This window comes from Protopterus annectens, chromosome 2.part1, assembly GCF_019279795.1.
Source record: "Protopterus annectens isolate FY-2018-M chromosome 2.part1, PAN1.0, whole genome shotgun sequence".
NCBI lineage: Eukaryota > Metazoa > Chordata > Ceratodontiformes > Protopteridae > Protopterus > Protopterus annectens.
In genome coordinates this window covers 945,329,039-945,347,256 of record NC_056729.1, presented here as the reverse complement: position 1 = coordinate 945,347,256, position 18,218 = coordinate 945,329,039, and the positions used below count along the sequence as shown (strand labels likewise).

The following is an 18,218-nucleotide window of genomic DNA, read 5'->3' as shown; positions in this document are numbered from 1 at the left end:
GCACCTGCAGGACATAGCGCAGCAGCTGGGATCACCAGACGCATGTTCCAGACTGTAATGGCGGCACAGGCACGTGCCGAACGGCAGAACAGAGAAGGGCAGAGGCTGCAAAGGGCTGCTATCAGTACCCTAAACAACAACATCCAGGCATTGGCAGGTGCTCAACAGCAGCTTGCTGATGTTCTCTACAGGTGATTGGGTGACATGGTCAGAATCCTCGTAAGCTGTCTGTGCTGGAACATCTGGTAGGGGTGAGGCATAGGACATATGGACGTAGGCCAGCTACACCACCTAGTGCAGGTCAACGCGTGCGTGCCACCTCACATGGCCACTCCCATAGTGCCAGTAGCAGTAGTGCTGTGATGTCCACACCAGGTCACAGCAGGCCACGTGGACGTGGCCCTGGACGTTCCGGTGGGGACACGGTTCCAGTGTCCATATGTCGTCAGACAGTAGCCATTTTGCACCTTTGCCTGGTAGTGCCCGTGCAACCCCTGGCAGGCACAGGAAACATGGCCATGTCCGGTCACAGTGAGCTGTACAAACTGGTCTGTACATTCTGGAGCTGTCCATAATACCCTTGTGTAGGCCTCACAAATGACAGAACTGTGTGCACACATACACGCATACAGCAAACACAACTGTAGGGCTCCACAACACCCACATACATATGGAACAGACATGTCCATTCAAATCAATGGCCCTTACCTGCACACATGATGTCATACATTGGTGCAGCCTATGCCCCTGGCAAACATTATCACCCTGTGCATATGATGAAGCCTGTGCCACATCCCTGTCATCCACACCATCGGTGCAGGGATATGCTCATATGGTCTGATGCACAGGGTGAACAGACTAGAGAGGTGTATCTAACATTACTTGTGTATGCATATTGCGGGATGTGTATGTTGTATTGGTCGTGTGTGAATACTGAGATGTGAGAGGTGTATCTCACATTACTTGTGTATGCATATTGAGGGATGTGTATGTTGCATTGGACGTGTGTGAATACTGAGAGATGTGTATGTGACATCAGTGGTGTACTGTCAACATGCACCAGTCATATCATGTAGTCCAGGTGCAGCATGCATTGTGATATGTTCACAGTATGTGTCTCGGTTACAACAGCATGTTGGTAATTCCCTGGTTCCCTTCTATGGTGTACTGGCATGTGCCTACAGGTAGCAGTGTTTGCAGTCCCCCATGTGTAACTGTGGAGTACTCACAGGCACGTATGGCAATATCAGCATGCTAAACGCACCCTCAACCCGACTGTTAGACAGTCGGACATGACACAGATGTCCGAACATGACACAGATGTCCACACATATACTGCACCTAAAGCATGTGGTCAGTTGAACAGGCTACAGCGGACAGAGATGTGACATACATACCGTGAAACATTACACGTATGTTGACATGGTTCAGGGGTTGTACACAGCGGTCAGGCCAATGATGACGTTAGAGGCCACCTGATAGCATGAGGCCACACTGTGTAGCAGTAATACCCTGTCACAGTACAGGTACATGGCCACATTCACGGGGTCTACAGCACTATAACACACCCCATAGTGTTCATGTGTGGACCCGTGCCTATGTTGCCATCACCCTCGCAGTACTTTGCACCCACATGACGTGGCACAGAGAAGGGACATGCACAGGTAGCCAGTATGGCTGGGACCGATGGCATCAACAGGGTAGTAGACTGCATCACCATGAGGGGTTAGTGATCCTGTTTCCACAGTATGGTGGCATACACCCTCACACCAAGCACTAGACAGCCATACATACATACACAGACACACTGTGGTGACCAGCTATGTGTGTACGGATAGCCAATGTGTGTGATGCACCACACCTGCCGCCCTCATGCTTTCCACACTGCAGTATGTACAGATCTGTACAATGGTGTACAGGGATGTGTTACATCTGGGACGTAGTCCCCACCATATGTGACATGTGTGGTCACACAAGCGGACACACATGACAGTGCTGGGAATGATACACCTGCCATAAGATGATCTGTTTGATAGACATGCAGCGGTATTGTCCGCAGTATGTGTACCAACGCTATGTCTGGCAATTGTGTGGCTATGTGCACACGGGTGGATGTCAGTGATACAGGTGTCATGTGACATACAGTTGGCTACACCTGACTGCTGTGTATGCGTTAAGTCATCACCATCAAGTAACAGTGACATAGCTTACTGTTTGCACATGGCATGGTAGGGTGGCGTGTGACACACCTGTGAGCCATCCCTGGCACACGTACATCTACACAGGTGGATCACCACATTATGTACACAGATCCCTCCATACTGGATGTACAACCAACTGTACTGTCTGTATGTCACCATATACAGGTGTCAATGATGGGGCTGCATTGCGACAGCATGTTGTAGTTGGGCACAACTGTGGTATGGACATCGGCCACTGCACATGCATGGTTGCTGCATGCACAGTACAGATTGTACATGTTTGTTTGTCCTACATGTGTCTCCTGTAGCCATGTTTGTATGCATTGCTATGGGTGGACATGTGTGTTGACATACATGACACATGGACTGTGGTATGATATCATGGGTGTCATGGGCGACTACTACAGGGGAATGTGTCCTCCGACATTGCTACCTCCTGTACTGTGAGCATTCAACAGACATGGACCCACCTTCCATTTGCGTGTGTATGATTGCTTAGGCCACTGTTCTGCACAGGGGACAGCAAAGGCTTAGCTATGTACATATGTGTTGTGTGTAGTCCATGCACACATCCACTACAATCACATGTTTGACATATCCAAACATGCATGTTCGTTGGTGTACAGCAACACTCATGTGTCACAGCTGTGTACCACCCGGGGCCCCTGGTATGTCTTGAGCTGACCTGGTCATGTATAGTGGTATACTTGCAATGCATAACACCTGTTGGAACCCTCTCAGTACATGTGTACCCTGCACAGTTGCTGTAGACCTCTGTACAGTCCACTGGTCATGTGTCACATGGTGTTGTGGTAATGTATCGCTGGGTACTGCTGCAGCAACGACATGGTGATGTCTTGGGGGCTACAGTGTAGACTGTGGTGTGTACATCTGGGATCTGCACCTGTGACAGCTGTGATGGCAGCTGAGCATGTGCTGGTCACTGCATGTGTGTGACCGCTCTGTGCGTGTGGACAGTTATGCCTTACTGTGCCCTTCCATGTCTAGACTCCGTCTGCATGCAAGACGGTCCTTTGCAAATGCTGTGTGTGAGCATGCCCAGTACGCTGTTGTGTAGATGGACACACATGACAGTCCCAACTGAGCCCTTGTGAGTTGAGACACTGTCCACATGCAAGACGGCCCTTTGCAAATGCTAAGTGTGTGAGCATGCCCAGTACGCCATTGTGTAGATCGACACACAGTACAGTCCGAACAGATGTGTATTACTAAGCGTGTGGCCATGCCCAGTGACACCTTGTGTCGGTGATGTCCTTCTGTGCATGGCCGTTGACATCCTGTATAGCCATGGTGGTCATCCAGCCAACAGATGTCTATTCTCAACATCACGATGGATGCCTATGGAGTACATATTGGTCGACTATCTTGAAGGGTATACTGTCTGTGGGGCGTCCCGTGACTATGTTATGTTGTCGTGGTGCACCGTACATCTTACGTTGCCACGATCACACCACTGCCGTGTGTTTGTCTACGTGTACCGTGGGACAGTAATATGTCTGTATGCTTTCAGACTGATCACTCTCTATAGAATCCCTGTCGGCGTCCTTGTCAGTGTGGATGATGACACACGCCTAGATGTCTGCCTCTGGGACTGCTGTGCTTAGTAATCTCAGTAGCGCGTTCTGTAAATGTGTCATGCTGTAGTGTGTTAGGGTAGTTAGGTGTATGTTCGACTCCCAGCCCTGCCAAGTGTGTGTGTGTGTGTGTGTGTGTGTGTGTTTGCGTGCATGCTCTCGTCCGCCTGGGGATGCAGTCTTGCTTTTAGACGCCGCACACCACAGCAGTTTCCTACCGATGTCTTTGCCTTTGCGGATGATTACATGCACCTAGATGTCTGCCTCTGGGACTGCTGTGCTTAGTAATGTCAGTAGCGCGTTCTGTAAATGCGTCATGCTGTAGTGTGTTAGAGTAGTTAGGTGTATGTTCGACTCCCAGCCCTGCCAAGTGTGTGTGTGTGTGTGTGTGTGTGTGTGTGTGTGTGTGTGTGTGTTTGCGCGCATGCTCCCGTCTACCTGGGGACTTAGTCTTGCTTTTAGATGCGCACACCACAGCAGTTTCCTACCGATGTCTTTGCCTTTGCGGATGATGACACATACCTAGATGTCTGCCTGTGGGACTGCTGTGCTTAGTAATGTCGGTAGCGCATTCCGTAAATGCGTCATGCTGTAGTGTGTTAGGGTAGTTAGGTGTATGTTCGACTCCCAGCCCTGCCAAGTGTGTGTGTGTGTGTGTGTGTGTGTGTGTATGTGTGTTTCCAGCTGCATGACAACAGTACATTGCTTTTACAGTATTCACTCTCCATAACATCCGTGCGGCGTCTTTGCCTTTGATGCTGCTGTCTGCAGGCTAGACATGTGCCTGTGTGAATCATGTGATCCACTGATCACGGTAGCGCGTTTTGTAACTGCATAATGTTGTCGTGTGGTACAGTGCTTACGTTTATGTTCTGCTCCCAACCCTGCCACGTGTGTGTGTGTGTGTGTGTGTATCTATCTACACATATATATATATATATATATATATATATATATATATATATATATATGTATGTATGTATATAGCGCTATATATATATATATATATATATATATATATATATATATATATATACATATATAATGTATATTGTATATAGATATGTATGTTGGGATTATCACTCTTGACTGTGCTGCACTGTCTCTACGTGAGCACCTTGGATGTATGCACATCTGCTATGTTTCTGTGATAGTGCACATACTGTGTGCTGTAGTGATCGTGGGTTATACATGTGTATTGACCGGTTATTGTGTTGCTGGGTATTACACGGGCATTGGAAACAATGTTAGTGCAGCACCTTTGACTGGTCATATGCAGATCTCGGCAACAGTCAGCAGTGGTTATTACATTGGAGTGTGAGTATGGCTCATATCCATCTGTAGTAACTGTCAATTCTATGCACCCCAGGTTAACATTACAGACGCACGTTTATCCACAGGTTGTGGTACAGATCCCAGGACTGTATGTGTAGACATTGACAGGTGCAGGACTGGGTTGTGTTGGATGCATGGAGGGGTGTCCATGGCCAGTAATGGGGATCTCTACAGCCTGGCAGGTACAGTCTGTGACTGTCCCACAACCTCCTGTATATGGCTGACACATGCTGTAACTGTGTATATGCAGACACACACACTTACCAGAAACAGCTATGGCTATCACATACACACACCCATTGCACCACCATTGGGACATGCAATACCCGTTGTCCCTCACACACACACACCTACGTGTACATTGGATGGCTCTATGACAGCTCTGGACATGTTAACACCACACCCTGTGCATATGATGTCACCTGTGCCACCACCTGTGATGTGTAACATTGATGCAGGATCTGACTAACCTGGTGCTGCTGCACATGGTGGCTTTATTCCACTGTATTGACATTAGCATGCTGTTAACACACAGTGTGTTACTTCCAGGTGTACTTCAGCAGGCATTATGCATTGCAGCTATGACCATCACTGTAGCATAGTTTACAGCACTGTTACTTCTGATGATGTAGTCTCCATCCATGTGCCATTTCACTGATGTGTGTAGTATTGGCAGCATGTGTGTCTGTGTGTGTAGTACGTGTGTGATGTGTAGTACACATGTATACATGCTGCATACATGACATTACACGGGCTTCACCATTCGTACACTAGCTTACTCCTTCTTCCACACGCGCACACAGGCTAACACGCGCGCACACATGCTTACTCGGGCTTACTGGCACGCACGGGCGCAGACACACTGTGGGCAGGTTTGCAGGTCACATCGGTGGTATCCATGACATATGCCGTCAGTCTCCTGATGTTCCCTAGGATAGCTCATGACGCACCTCTTCCACTGAGTACTGACAGCACACATGTGACACTGCTCCAGTGAGGTTACAGTGTTTTGTACATACACACTCCTGTTGTCACCTATGTTCTACTCTAATAGTCCCCTTAACCTACACTACACTGTAGAGGCTTGGCCCATATGGTATGATATGTTGTGATTCACTATCCCCAGCCTCACTTGCCTCACATTGCCTACAAATGCTTCGTTACATCTCTGACAGAGCGCTTCCACACATAAGTACCAGTACGCAGTAGCCATGTTGTCTCCAGCTTGCCATTCATCTGCATGGCGTACTAACATCTAACTAAACCTACATTTTGTATGTATATTATCCATATGTCTTGTTTTGAAGCGCAGCACGTTCTCGTGGCGCTGCGCTACACTTCCACACCAGGGATCGGGGGAGGATAACTACTGGTTCATTGATATCCAATGGACAAAAGCCGCCGCTGGCCTTGGACCTGGATATTGGCATGCTTCTTCGACTGTATTCATACTGTATTTGCAGCTGTCATTGCTCCGTTTAGCAACGTGCAAAACGTTAGTTGCATAACATCTGGGTACATTTCTGCACATAACTCTGCTCTTGCACGGACAGCTTACTGTTTCATGTATCGCGTAATTACGTAGGGTTACCACCTGTCTCACTTTGCGAGGGACAGTCCCTCTTTGGGCAGTTGTGTCCTGCAAAAAATGTGAGAAAATGGCAAATGTCCTGAGATTTTAGGACAAAATTATTTTCTATATTTTATGTAATAGTTGCATAAAACAGTTATTCTGTATCTGAAACACCTAAATGTTATAAGAAACAGAATAAGGAACTAAAATGCTACAAGAATAAACTTTTATTCAAGCAAAAAATTGAAGTTCTGTCCTTTGTACTGGCCGTGGGTATGTTTTGCCCTGCAGAATCTGATGTTTGTAGCACAAATGTCCCACTTTGGGCATTTGGAAAGGTGGCAACCCTATAATTACATCATTTGCATAGCTTACACATACAAATGGGGTATATTGCAAATCCCAACACTGTCTGTGCAATGTTCGTGTTACGGGCGGTCTTGCACACCCCTGCGGGTGTTTGCTGAATAGCCTGGCAGTCATCTTTCCTTGCTGTACTCTCACTCAATCCATACACGCCGGAGGCTTCTTGTATCATGGCCTAGGCTTTGCTGTGTGCTATGTCTATCTGTGGTGTATGCATGGCTGTGGGTATGTCCCACTGTCATCATTGGTAAAGGTGACACCCTACAGGTACTTCCTGTAGACTGCTGTGTCATTTGACATGTCAGCACATGCCTGCGGATGAACTTCCTACTGCAGCGCTTTTCATACCTTCTGAGTTATCTTGCGGTCAATAATGCTGTTTCCTCAGACATGTATCTGTTTCTGATCATAACTATCAACCTCCTAGTGCAAAACATCTGTACAAAGCCTAACATGATGGGGGACAGATAGGGGCAGATTCTACATATTGCTCTTACAAACGTAGATAGTTGACAGTATTATAGGTTTTGCATTAGTATGACCTTTCTGAGGGATTTGGGGTCTTAAACACATATGTTTATCATTATTTAATGACGTCAGTTCTCAGGTATTTGGCAGACGGGTACAGACTGTGAGAGGAACACACCACACATATGAGGCATACATCTGCACATTCGTACAGTTGTGAGGTATGTTTCTGATACTGGACATCAATTTCCTTAAGCCAATACACACAATACATGGCGCCATCACAGGCCAGTTACCATTACATTCCTATTGCAGGACACACCCACCCACTGGGTTATATTCCTCACACAGGCCAACAGGTGCTTATCCACACTAATTATTCCATCATGTACCTTATGTGTACGCCGGTATTTGCGCTTTCCGTCAGTGGCCGAGCTCACGTACGAGTATAGGGGACTGGACACTGTATCGGTGACACTGCATGACATCCTGAGGGACACATGTCTTTTGAGTCTATTAACCTTCCACATAGACTTTCACAGGCCATACGTTGTAATTCACATTTGCAGACAAACATGCTTATGACTTGTACATGTTTTGTCATTTGTCCTGACGTCTTTCTTCTCACCTGTACGCCCTGGGCTTTGACCTATGATTCTGTTACATTTGTCATGATAATGTGCCTTTCTGGTAGATTGCTGGCAAGCCATGACGGACTGTGCAGTTAGGTAATCATGACTGACATTTCTATTTCATGATTACTAACTCTCATAACATTCGTATTCCTGACTATGCAATTACTTTATCAACGGTCTGACTTTGTCTGAGGTATATTTAATATAGTCCCTATTTGTCTGTCGTGTACTATGCCTTAGTCCAGCTGTCTTATTCTGACATTCTGGCAGGTATGGTTACCATCTTGGTCGTACGCGTGTCCATCCATGATAATCACCTACATGACACTGATATAGGTCCCTACGTCTTCCCCCAATGGTTTACACAATATCCAGTAGATGGGGTGCACCTTTTTGGAGAATGTAGGCATGTGCTATACCCACATAGGTATATTGATCACTCCCATGGGGCATACCTAATAGATCTTAGCCAACCAACACCTTGGCCCAATTCTGCATACCCATGATTCCCATACCTGACACACCTCCACAGTACCCATTAATTGTGAGTGATAATAAAGTGTGAGGACACTTCCGAGCACTCCCCACTCTGCGGATATCAGCTCGTGCGTCATACATTCAATCAACCCATGTGTTATTACCCTTGCACCTGCTACTGTTGCATGTACACCTATATCGTAGTTGCAGGTGTGACTTCTTTTGCATCAATGACGGTTCGCACTTCGTACAGAACCAATTTTTGGGGTCCTGTAAAGGACACCTATATTCATGTTTAACGTGTAGAACTTGCAGGCCCTGTCACACTGGTACTTTCCGGGCAATGGTTTGGAAACCATTGGTGTATTCTCCTTTCATGCATGTCTGTCTGTCTATCCATATTAGCTATACCGTGACCTATTTATGTACATGTGTTATATGTACAGGGACATATGTTTGTTGTGTATATATCTATTCATGTATCATGTGTGTGTATAGATATATATATATATGTACATATATACATATGTCTGTACATTCCTCATCTCGTAATTTGCTTTGGATTATGTCTGTGGATATATGTGTATATATATCTCTATATCATACCTTTCAACTGTACAGATTTCCGCTGCATGTACAGCTGTTTGCCTCTTATCTTTGGTCCGTTTTTCATAACCTTGTGTCTATCTGGCAAGTTAGTGGCATATCATTAAAGACTGACATTGGTAAATAATGACAAACATTTCAGGTTACGACTTCATACCCTTCAGAGAATCCATGCTAGTGACACACCTGTTATTCTATCCACTTTCTATGTTTGTTAGGGCAATATATGGGGATTGTCCCTATTTAGGTTCATAGGTTCATACTAGGCTATCTGCCCTAGGGCATTTATAAGCCTAGCCAGTGTGTGTGTGGCTTTCACCACCCCTTAGGATGAGAATACTATACCCATTAGTTTGCTGTGCCTCTGTCCAGCAGTGATACAGAGATGATTCCCGGGGTAAACCTACGATCTCCCATCCACTCGTCAAGATTTCTCTTGAACAGAGTCAGTGAGGGGCTCTGCCTCACATGGACTGGGATTCTGTTCCATAGTGTAGGGAGTCTCTGGGTGATTAATCTGTCCCTCCAGCACGTCCTATTTATATCCTTGTTGAGGTTTAAGTCTCTTGCTCTCGTGGCTCTGGTGGATTTGGATTTTTTGAGGTGGAGCATGTCCATTAATTCCGGGTTGGACATGGCCTTGTATGTCAGGCACAGATCGCCTCTGAGCAGATGGTATGCGACTGAATAGAGCTGGAGTTTCTTCAATCGGGCATCGTATGACATATGTTTGAGCCCAATAATCCTTTTGGTGAGGAACTTTTGGGGTCTTTCCAACTGCTGCAGGTGTCGGGTAAGGTACATTCCGAATGGGGTGTTGTACTCAATCATTGGTCTGATAAGTGAAGAGTACAGGGGTACAATGACCTCTCCTGATCTGGATGTGAATCCCTTCATGATCAGGTGGGCAATGTAGAAGGTCTTCCTAACCACTTTGGCAATGTGAGTGTCAAAAGAGAGGTTACTGTCAACTTGGGTTCCCTGGTCCCTGATAACTTCTTCCGTGTTTAATGGATTACCACCTATGTGGTAATTAGGGGTTACCTTGTTTTTCCCAAAGGGTATGACCATGGCTTTGTCCGGTTTCGTACTTTACGGGTTTAACAGGTATGAGCCATGTACATAGAACGTGGGGAAAACACCATTCCTTTTCTATTCTGTGAGCGGATTACACATGCGCAGGCGCACTTGCATATCCTTATTGTGGGTTACATATGTTTCATAGATAATTGTGCTTCCGTGAACTTTCATAATTCTGACCGTAACAGTTACATATCTGTATTCCAGTTTACGGACTACTGCGAAACACACATTCACCTTTACATATTTAAATGTGTGTACTGCACAAACGCTTTCATTACACTTTCAAGTTATATGTGCAGTGGTCGTAGGTCAACTGGGACTGCATTCACGTTGGCCGGATACCGGAACCACTATTCTATTGGTGTTCTCCCTCATTGATATGCGTACCCATAGTACTTAGCTACATCAACATATGCCTCACCGCTTCACCTACAACACAGGCATCCATTCTCCTGCTCGGAAAAAGGCGGTACTACATATTACACATTCCCTATTGCCTACTGCTGTGGACTCCGGCTGCATTGTTAATCACTCCAAGGATATGCAGAACACCAAGGCATATAGTCCAGCCACATACAGGTCTTTGATTGTCAGGGTGTTCATGTAGTGATCTGGGTTTAGGCTTGTCCACCTGGTGAACGGAACTTCCCTGGCCGAGGTCAAATGTCGATGAAGCATATGCACAGGGATTATCTCCCTATTTTGAAGTTTTACCTGTGTTTATAGACACAGGTGTTTGGGCACCTGTCAGCAGCTTATTCTGTTGGCATTACATATTATGGGTGGGGTTGTTACAGTCCATACTCCACGGTGAGGGGTGTTCCCATTCACATTTGACTATTACCTGTATACAGTCATACGGGGATTATTATATTTGGACATGAAGTGACTATAGGTATGCAGCTGTACATTACACAAGTGTGAAGGGCTGTTCCTGTAAATATGTACGGACCATACCTCTCAACCTCTTAGAGCACCGAACCTGTGCAAAACCTACACGATGGGGAGATAATTAGGGACACATTTTAACGATTGCTCTTACAAGCATAGAACATTGATAGAATGCTAGGTTTTGCATTAGCATGACTTTTCTGCAGGTTGTGGAGTCTTATACTCAGGATATTTCTCATTATTTAGTGATGTCAATCCTCAGCTATTTACCACACTGGTGCAGATTGTCGGAGGCACACACCACACTATGGGGCGAACCTGTGGTCATTCTTAGGGTTGCCACCTTTTCGACTGCCCAAAGTGGGACATGTTCTGTAGAGATGTCAGATGTTCCAGGACAAAACATACCTACAGCCGTGCATAGTACTGAACTTTAACCTTTTTTGTACATATAATAGCTTAATCTGGAGCATTTCTCCCCAGGCCTCCGCTGAAAACAGGCTCTGTGGAACCTAGTCGGACTTTCCCAGTCAACAAATGATAAATAAATAAATAAATAATTCTAGTAACATTTGAATTGCTTATGCTACTTCACATAACATATTGAGGATTCATATATAACATAACCGTTTTTTGCGAATATTAAAGTAAATTAGGAAATAAACTCTCAGGACATTTGCTATGTCTTGAATTTTTTCACAGGACACAACTGCCTACAGAGGGACTGTTACTCGCAAAGTGGGACATTCTGTGGATATCCGGACAGTTGAGTGGTATGGCACGGACCTCTGTAATACGCTGTTGTGTTCTGGCACAGCAGTAGCTCAGCATTAAAGACTGCAGTCGGAACGTGCTGACAGACAGTTGGGTTTCAGACTTCATATTCCAGACATTAATGCCAATGTGCAAACTGTTATTCTATCATATTCTATATTTCTAAGAGCTATCTTTACAGAGTGTCCCTGTTTTTGGACCTTTGTCTCACTTATATTCACGACTCTGTCCAGATATCGTGCTCACACAGGTTGACAGGTATGGTCAGTCATGACTGCACACAGTCAGTGTTCCTCACACTTGATCAGGGCTGACCTGTTTACGTCAGTGTCTTCCTCACCCTCATGCCGTTTTCCACTTTGCAAATGTGTGCATTATATTCTCCCTCCTATTCGTGTCTGGACAGTGCGTCACGGGAAGGTACTTTATCCTGGGTGGTAGGTTATGCATGCCCACTTAGGGCTGGACAGTGTCATGGACCTCCACTGCACGTTCTGACCTGTGTCCAGATATCTACTGGATTGGACATCATGTCGTCATACCCATTCTACTATTTATACAAGTTGGTCATCCCATGAGGGATATCCCAAAAATTGGACAAGACCAAAACAAGTTAGATACCGAAGATTTTTGTGGCTTCACGAAAATGTGCAGGGGGTTTTACCTGCAGGGGATACATGGTTTGCAATCCTGACACTGCCTAGGGTGACAATACCTACTACATATGCGTAAGGGTCACTGTGTGTAGCTGTTTCTGCAACAAAACAGTGGACCAAGTATGGCTGGATTTGGTGGACGTTCTGGTATGGTGGCAGGTTGTGTGTTGTGGAGGGTATGCTGGGTAGGCTATTATGCATCCAGGTGTGATGCGTTTGTTATGGCCAGTTCCATCAGGGCCCATATGTGGGTATGTGACGGTGCCGTATCTATACATTTGTCTCGCATATTTCCATATTCATATGTTTGTGGGATTGTGTTCTACACTATGGCCTGTCTGCTTGTCATGCAGCTGTTTCTACATGAGGTTGTGTTTCTTTCCACTTCACCCACTGCCCCCTCATACACCTCTGGTTCACTTTTTCTGCATACGACACAAGTATCGCCTTTGAGGAATTTACCATTAAACACCCACCCCTCACACGCGAATTCCTCACACCCCATAGAGCACTACTTTGGTTATTGGCCCATGACATGGCCAGAGTTACACAGTGACTACCCTACACGTGTCGGGTACCTTTATGGTTGTGTGGACTACCCTGCCATGTTTGCTTTCCACATGCTATGCCTCACGCACATAGGTACACACCAACTTCACTTTCATTACTTGGTTGGTGTATCTGGGTACTACCCATTCGACTGTGTCACATACACGTTCGGATTAAACAGCTGCCTTCCGGATTTTGCCAGCCTGTTCTACTCATTGGTAGAATGGCACCTTTTCCTATGTTCAAGCTATTCCTTACACATGTCCGACTGCTGTGGATAATGCCTCCCCACAGTCGATGGTTGTGTTTCCACCTTTTCAATTGGCCACTGTGTGACACAGGGTTACCACCTGTCCCACTTTGCGAGGGACAGTCCCTCTTTGGGCAGTTGTGTCCTGACATGTAATTGTAAACATGGCAAATGTCCTGAGATTTTAGGACAAACTTATTTCTTATATTTTATGTGATAGTTGCATTAAACAGTTAATCTGAAATACCTGACTGTTATGGGAAACAAAATAAGCGACTAAAATGCTACAAGAATATGCTTTTCTGCAGGCAAAACAGTTATGTTCTGTCCTTTGTACTGGCCGTGGGTATGTGTCAGCCTGTACAATCTGATGTCTGTACCAAACATGTCCCACTTTGGCCATTTGTAAAGGTGGCAACCCTACTGTGACAGTTGCGATGAACACAGCATATTTTACAGGCCGACACATACCCACGGTCAGTTCGGCAGATAGAACTTACAATTCTTGCCTATATCTAAGCTTATTCCTGTAGCATTTCAGCATCTTATTCTGTTTGTTATGACATTTATGTAATATACGTCCAGTGAAATATGTTTAATGCAACTATTGCATGACATCTACGGAAGAATTATGTCCTATATTCTCTGGACATTTGCCAGTTTTACATGTTTGTGTCAGGACACATCTGCCCACAGAGGGACTGTCGCTCGCAAAGTGGGACAGGTGGTAATCTTGGCTGACGGTATGGATCATACTGTTTCTTTCGGCCTACATGTGTCCGTATTGTTTTGGCTGTTTATATGCTCCTTCTGTTTCGTTTACATGCGTATGCTATTTCCTATCACATTTGCTATGTGATATACGGACATACATTTTGTATGTAACTATTACATGGCTTGTGGGATATGATTCAGACATACGGTCACTACATATATCTACATTTCTCCTTGTGTATTTTGTTATGGACACATCTGCACAGCTATGTTCCCTCCCTCACATTATGTGTCAGCTGATGACCCTCTCCGTTGGACTGGACGTACCTACTGGTGGCACGCTAACATATGATACATTTCACTTCCACATGGTATAGCTATCAACACTACGTTGGACTACAGGCACACGGTTTTCATGTCATTTGTTCATGGGTAGGGACCCATTATTCCCTACCATGCATTTGTGTTTGATTCTTCATTTTCTGTTCGCAGGGACTCTGCTTTGTATACGTTTCAGTCTCCACGGATACTGATAGGTACGATTACTATTGCTGGCGGAATATAATATTCAGCAGTTTAGGTCGCTCCTCAACAGTCGACATTGACACGCCTCCCTGCGCAACTTCGATACACCCCTTGCACTCGCACACGTTTCCTATGCACGTGGCTGTGGCGGTGCGCGCCTTCATTAATATGCATATGGTGCGACTACTCCATATCTATGCCGCACGGCCAGCGCAAGCCTTACGCCGGACTTGCGCCGAGCTTCATGAATCCGGGAGACTGTCTTCTAATTTTCTAGTGTCATTTTACATATCCACACTTTGTCTGACAAAAATGCAGACTTTTTGTAAATTAATCTAATGAATGCATCTTCAAAGTCTAAGGACTACTGTTCTTTTCTATCCAAAACACAAATACTTACTTTGAAGGCAGGAAGTCAGACAATATAAAATTATTCTAAACCACAGTAAGAATATTTATGCACAGTTCTTCTATGTAATTAACCTGAACTATTCTGTTATTGCTAACATTTCTGTATTTTTTGTTTGTGAAATGTTTTGTATTTTACCCGTCTAAGCCTGAAATTGGTCAATACTGATCAGTCCACTACCCTGGTAAACAAATATATATAAATGTTTTTTAAACACTAGGAAACATATGCCTACATACCTTATTATGTCCTAAAACAGACATGTCTAAGTTATGAAATCCCATATCCTTAAGGTAACCAGCAATTTTTTCTCTATGAGACTTCTGTAGTAACTCTTCATATTTGTCCAGAATAATATGAATTCTTCTCATAATTGTACTGGCTACATTGAAGCATCTTTCTTTTCCTGTAAAAAAAGATATGCTGGAATTAGCTTTCAACTTAAAATAAATATTTTTGCTATACAATTTGATTTCATATGGCATAGTAAGCTATATGACATTTAACATGTTTACTTATTTAGTAACTTTGTTGACTAGGCAGGTGGGCAGGGCCTAAGAACAACTTCAGACATGACCCAGGCCAATCAGGCATTCACAAGTTTCAAAAGAAAGATATAATTATTTGTTATTTGTAAAGTTCAAAGAATGTAACAGATTCATTAACAGAACAACAAAGAATGACATAGGGAAGACACAATTAGTGACAAATGACAATACTGGGAGGTAGTTTACAGTTTAAAAAGAGTAACAGATGCACAGAAGTGAGAACTAAAAGAGCCTAAAGAAAGGACAAGAAGCAGTATTTACATATCATCAAGACCAAAACAAAAGTACCAATTCAGTATAGAAATAAAAGAGAGAGGTAACCTGTGGAAATATTAGCTAGCTACTAGCAGGGCTGAATCCAGCACAAGGCAACACAGGCAGCTGCCTAGGGCCCAGTGCTGACTGAGGGGCCTGGTCTGGTCATAATACATTAAAAACCCCTTATTATTGCTCCTACTTTCTGCAGTATAAATCACATAACTGCTGCTCCATCTCTCCACTATGTTATAAAATACTTTAACTGTTTAAGTGGACGAGTGAAATTCATCTTCGGTCCTCTCAGCTGTGTCTGTGAAGTTAGCCAACCTCTCTTTCATTGACTCAGATTTTTGTCTACAACACAAGCAATAAAGTGATCTGTTTTTTTTGCAGGGAATTTGGCTGCTTTGAAGAGAAGGACAGTAACTGATGGATGCAGCAGAAAGCGACTGGACATTTCTGCCACTTTATGGGCTAGAAACTACTGAAAGACGAGCAGGTAGAGTGTGACATTTTGGTTCTTTATGGAATTAGAACTATTGAAAGATGAGTAGGTAGAGTGTGACACTTCTGCTTCTTTATAGGACTAGAAGTTCTGACGTATGCTTATCTATCTACAATTTTGCTTAGCCTACCTGCTTTTGTCTCATATTTATTCCCAATCCTTTGAGCAAGTCACTTAACCAGAAAATTCTTTGCAGCAACTAGAAATTTGGGCTAGGATCCTCAATGGTTTCCTGGACTGCAAGCCAATTATGGTGTAAAGGAAGGAAACTGTTTGTAGTAAACAGGAGTATTGTCAAATAAGCCATGTTCTTTGGATGCGATCCTAGGTTTGCTTGTTCTATGTTTTTCAGTGTGTTTATTATTTAACTGTGAATAAATTGTACAGCATTAAGTCTTTGTAACCATGAATACCTTTTGAATTGACTGTGATTTTTGGAGGCAAACAGCTGTGAAGTGTACTGCATTTGGATTACAACTGTTTGTCAAGCACTTAGCGCAGATAAGTAATCTATGAGCTGTTAAATAATAATAGTACATTGTTTGATTCTCTCAGCTTTCATTTGTCTTTGTGATTCTGACTAGGTTACCGCACCACTCCTGGGCTGCTCCTGAAAAGGGACACGTGTCTAGTGGGATATCCCAGGCTCTAAGGAAATGTGTTACACATTTGCCTTTTTAATTTCTTCACACTTCACATAGTCACTTATTAGCACTTCCCTATATGCCATATGAGTAGGAATCCTGGCAATTTTCTTGCAGTTTAATGGGTTAACGGATGCATTTTCACTTAATGTGAGTTTTAAGGGAAGTGAAGTTTATGTTTTTTTCTGTAAAGTTTGGAATATTGGAATAAAGGATTTAAATGAAATCCAATTATTTTTGATAATTATAAAAATAATGAAAAAGAAAATCATATGTACACTAATAGGTTTGAAAGTATTTGTGGTAACTGAGGAGAGACAAATAAGTAATGGGATATTGATATGGCTGGCATGGGCTCACTACATTTATCCACCCTCTAGCTCTGACTCTGACAGCGTATGCAATGTCAGCCATTCAAGTAGGTCAAACCTGTAATAATTTATGTCAGAAGGGATAGACATAGGGAGATCAAAGATGAGACATAGGTGTCCTGCAAGCATATAAGCCCCCCCAAAAAACAGCAGTATGTTGTATGCAGTAATATTTATGATTCTGAGAGACTGCCTTACAGACTATCTGCAAATATACAGAGCTGAGGATATATATTTTTTTATTATAAAGTTTGTTAATTGTTGCTTAGATCTCTGTTGAAACTGTTATCTCACTGTTCTGAGAGACTGATCTGCAGATATACAGAGCTGAGTATATTTTTTTGGTTTTAAAGTTTGTACTGTTAGTTGTTGCTTAGATCTCTGTTGAAACTGTTGTCTCACTGTTCTGAGAGACTGATCTGCAAAGGGTCTATATCACAAAATTGAATGTTGTGAATGCCAAATACCGGAAGGCTGAACTTGGTAGTTCGAAAGTTGAGAATGTCAAAGCCGTGGAAACTCAAATTCTTTCCTAGGGAAAGAATTCAGTTGGCCGTTTCTGCGGCTTCGGCATTTTCGGACTGGGTCAAGGTAAGTGTACGAACAGGTAGTGACAGACTTTAGGGTTAGGGAGCGGATCAGGTAAGTGTGCGATAGTGACAGACTTTAGGGTTAGGGTGCAGGTCAGGTAAGTGTGCAATAGTGACGGACTTTAGGGTTATGGCGAAGGTCAGGTAAGTGTGCAGTAGTGATGGACTTTAGGGTTAGGGCGCGGGTCAGGTAGG

At 44.1% G+C, this 18,218-nt stretch overlaps 1 protein-coding gene across 1 annotated transcript in view; it reads right to left on the bottom strand.

Moving 5' to 3' along the window:
* Window positions 1-18,218, bottom strand: part of LOC122794923 (probable ATP-dependent RNA helicase DDX60) — a 2,818,219-nt gene that overhangs the window by 1,572,971 nt on the left and 1,227,030 nt on the right. The window contains exon 14 of the mRNA XM_044063516.1: window positions 15,347-15,513. Within this exon, the coding sequence (XP_043919451.1) occupies window positions 15,347-15,513 (167 nt within the window). The remainder of the gene's footprint in view (window positions 1-15,346; window positions 15,514-18,218) is intronic.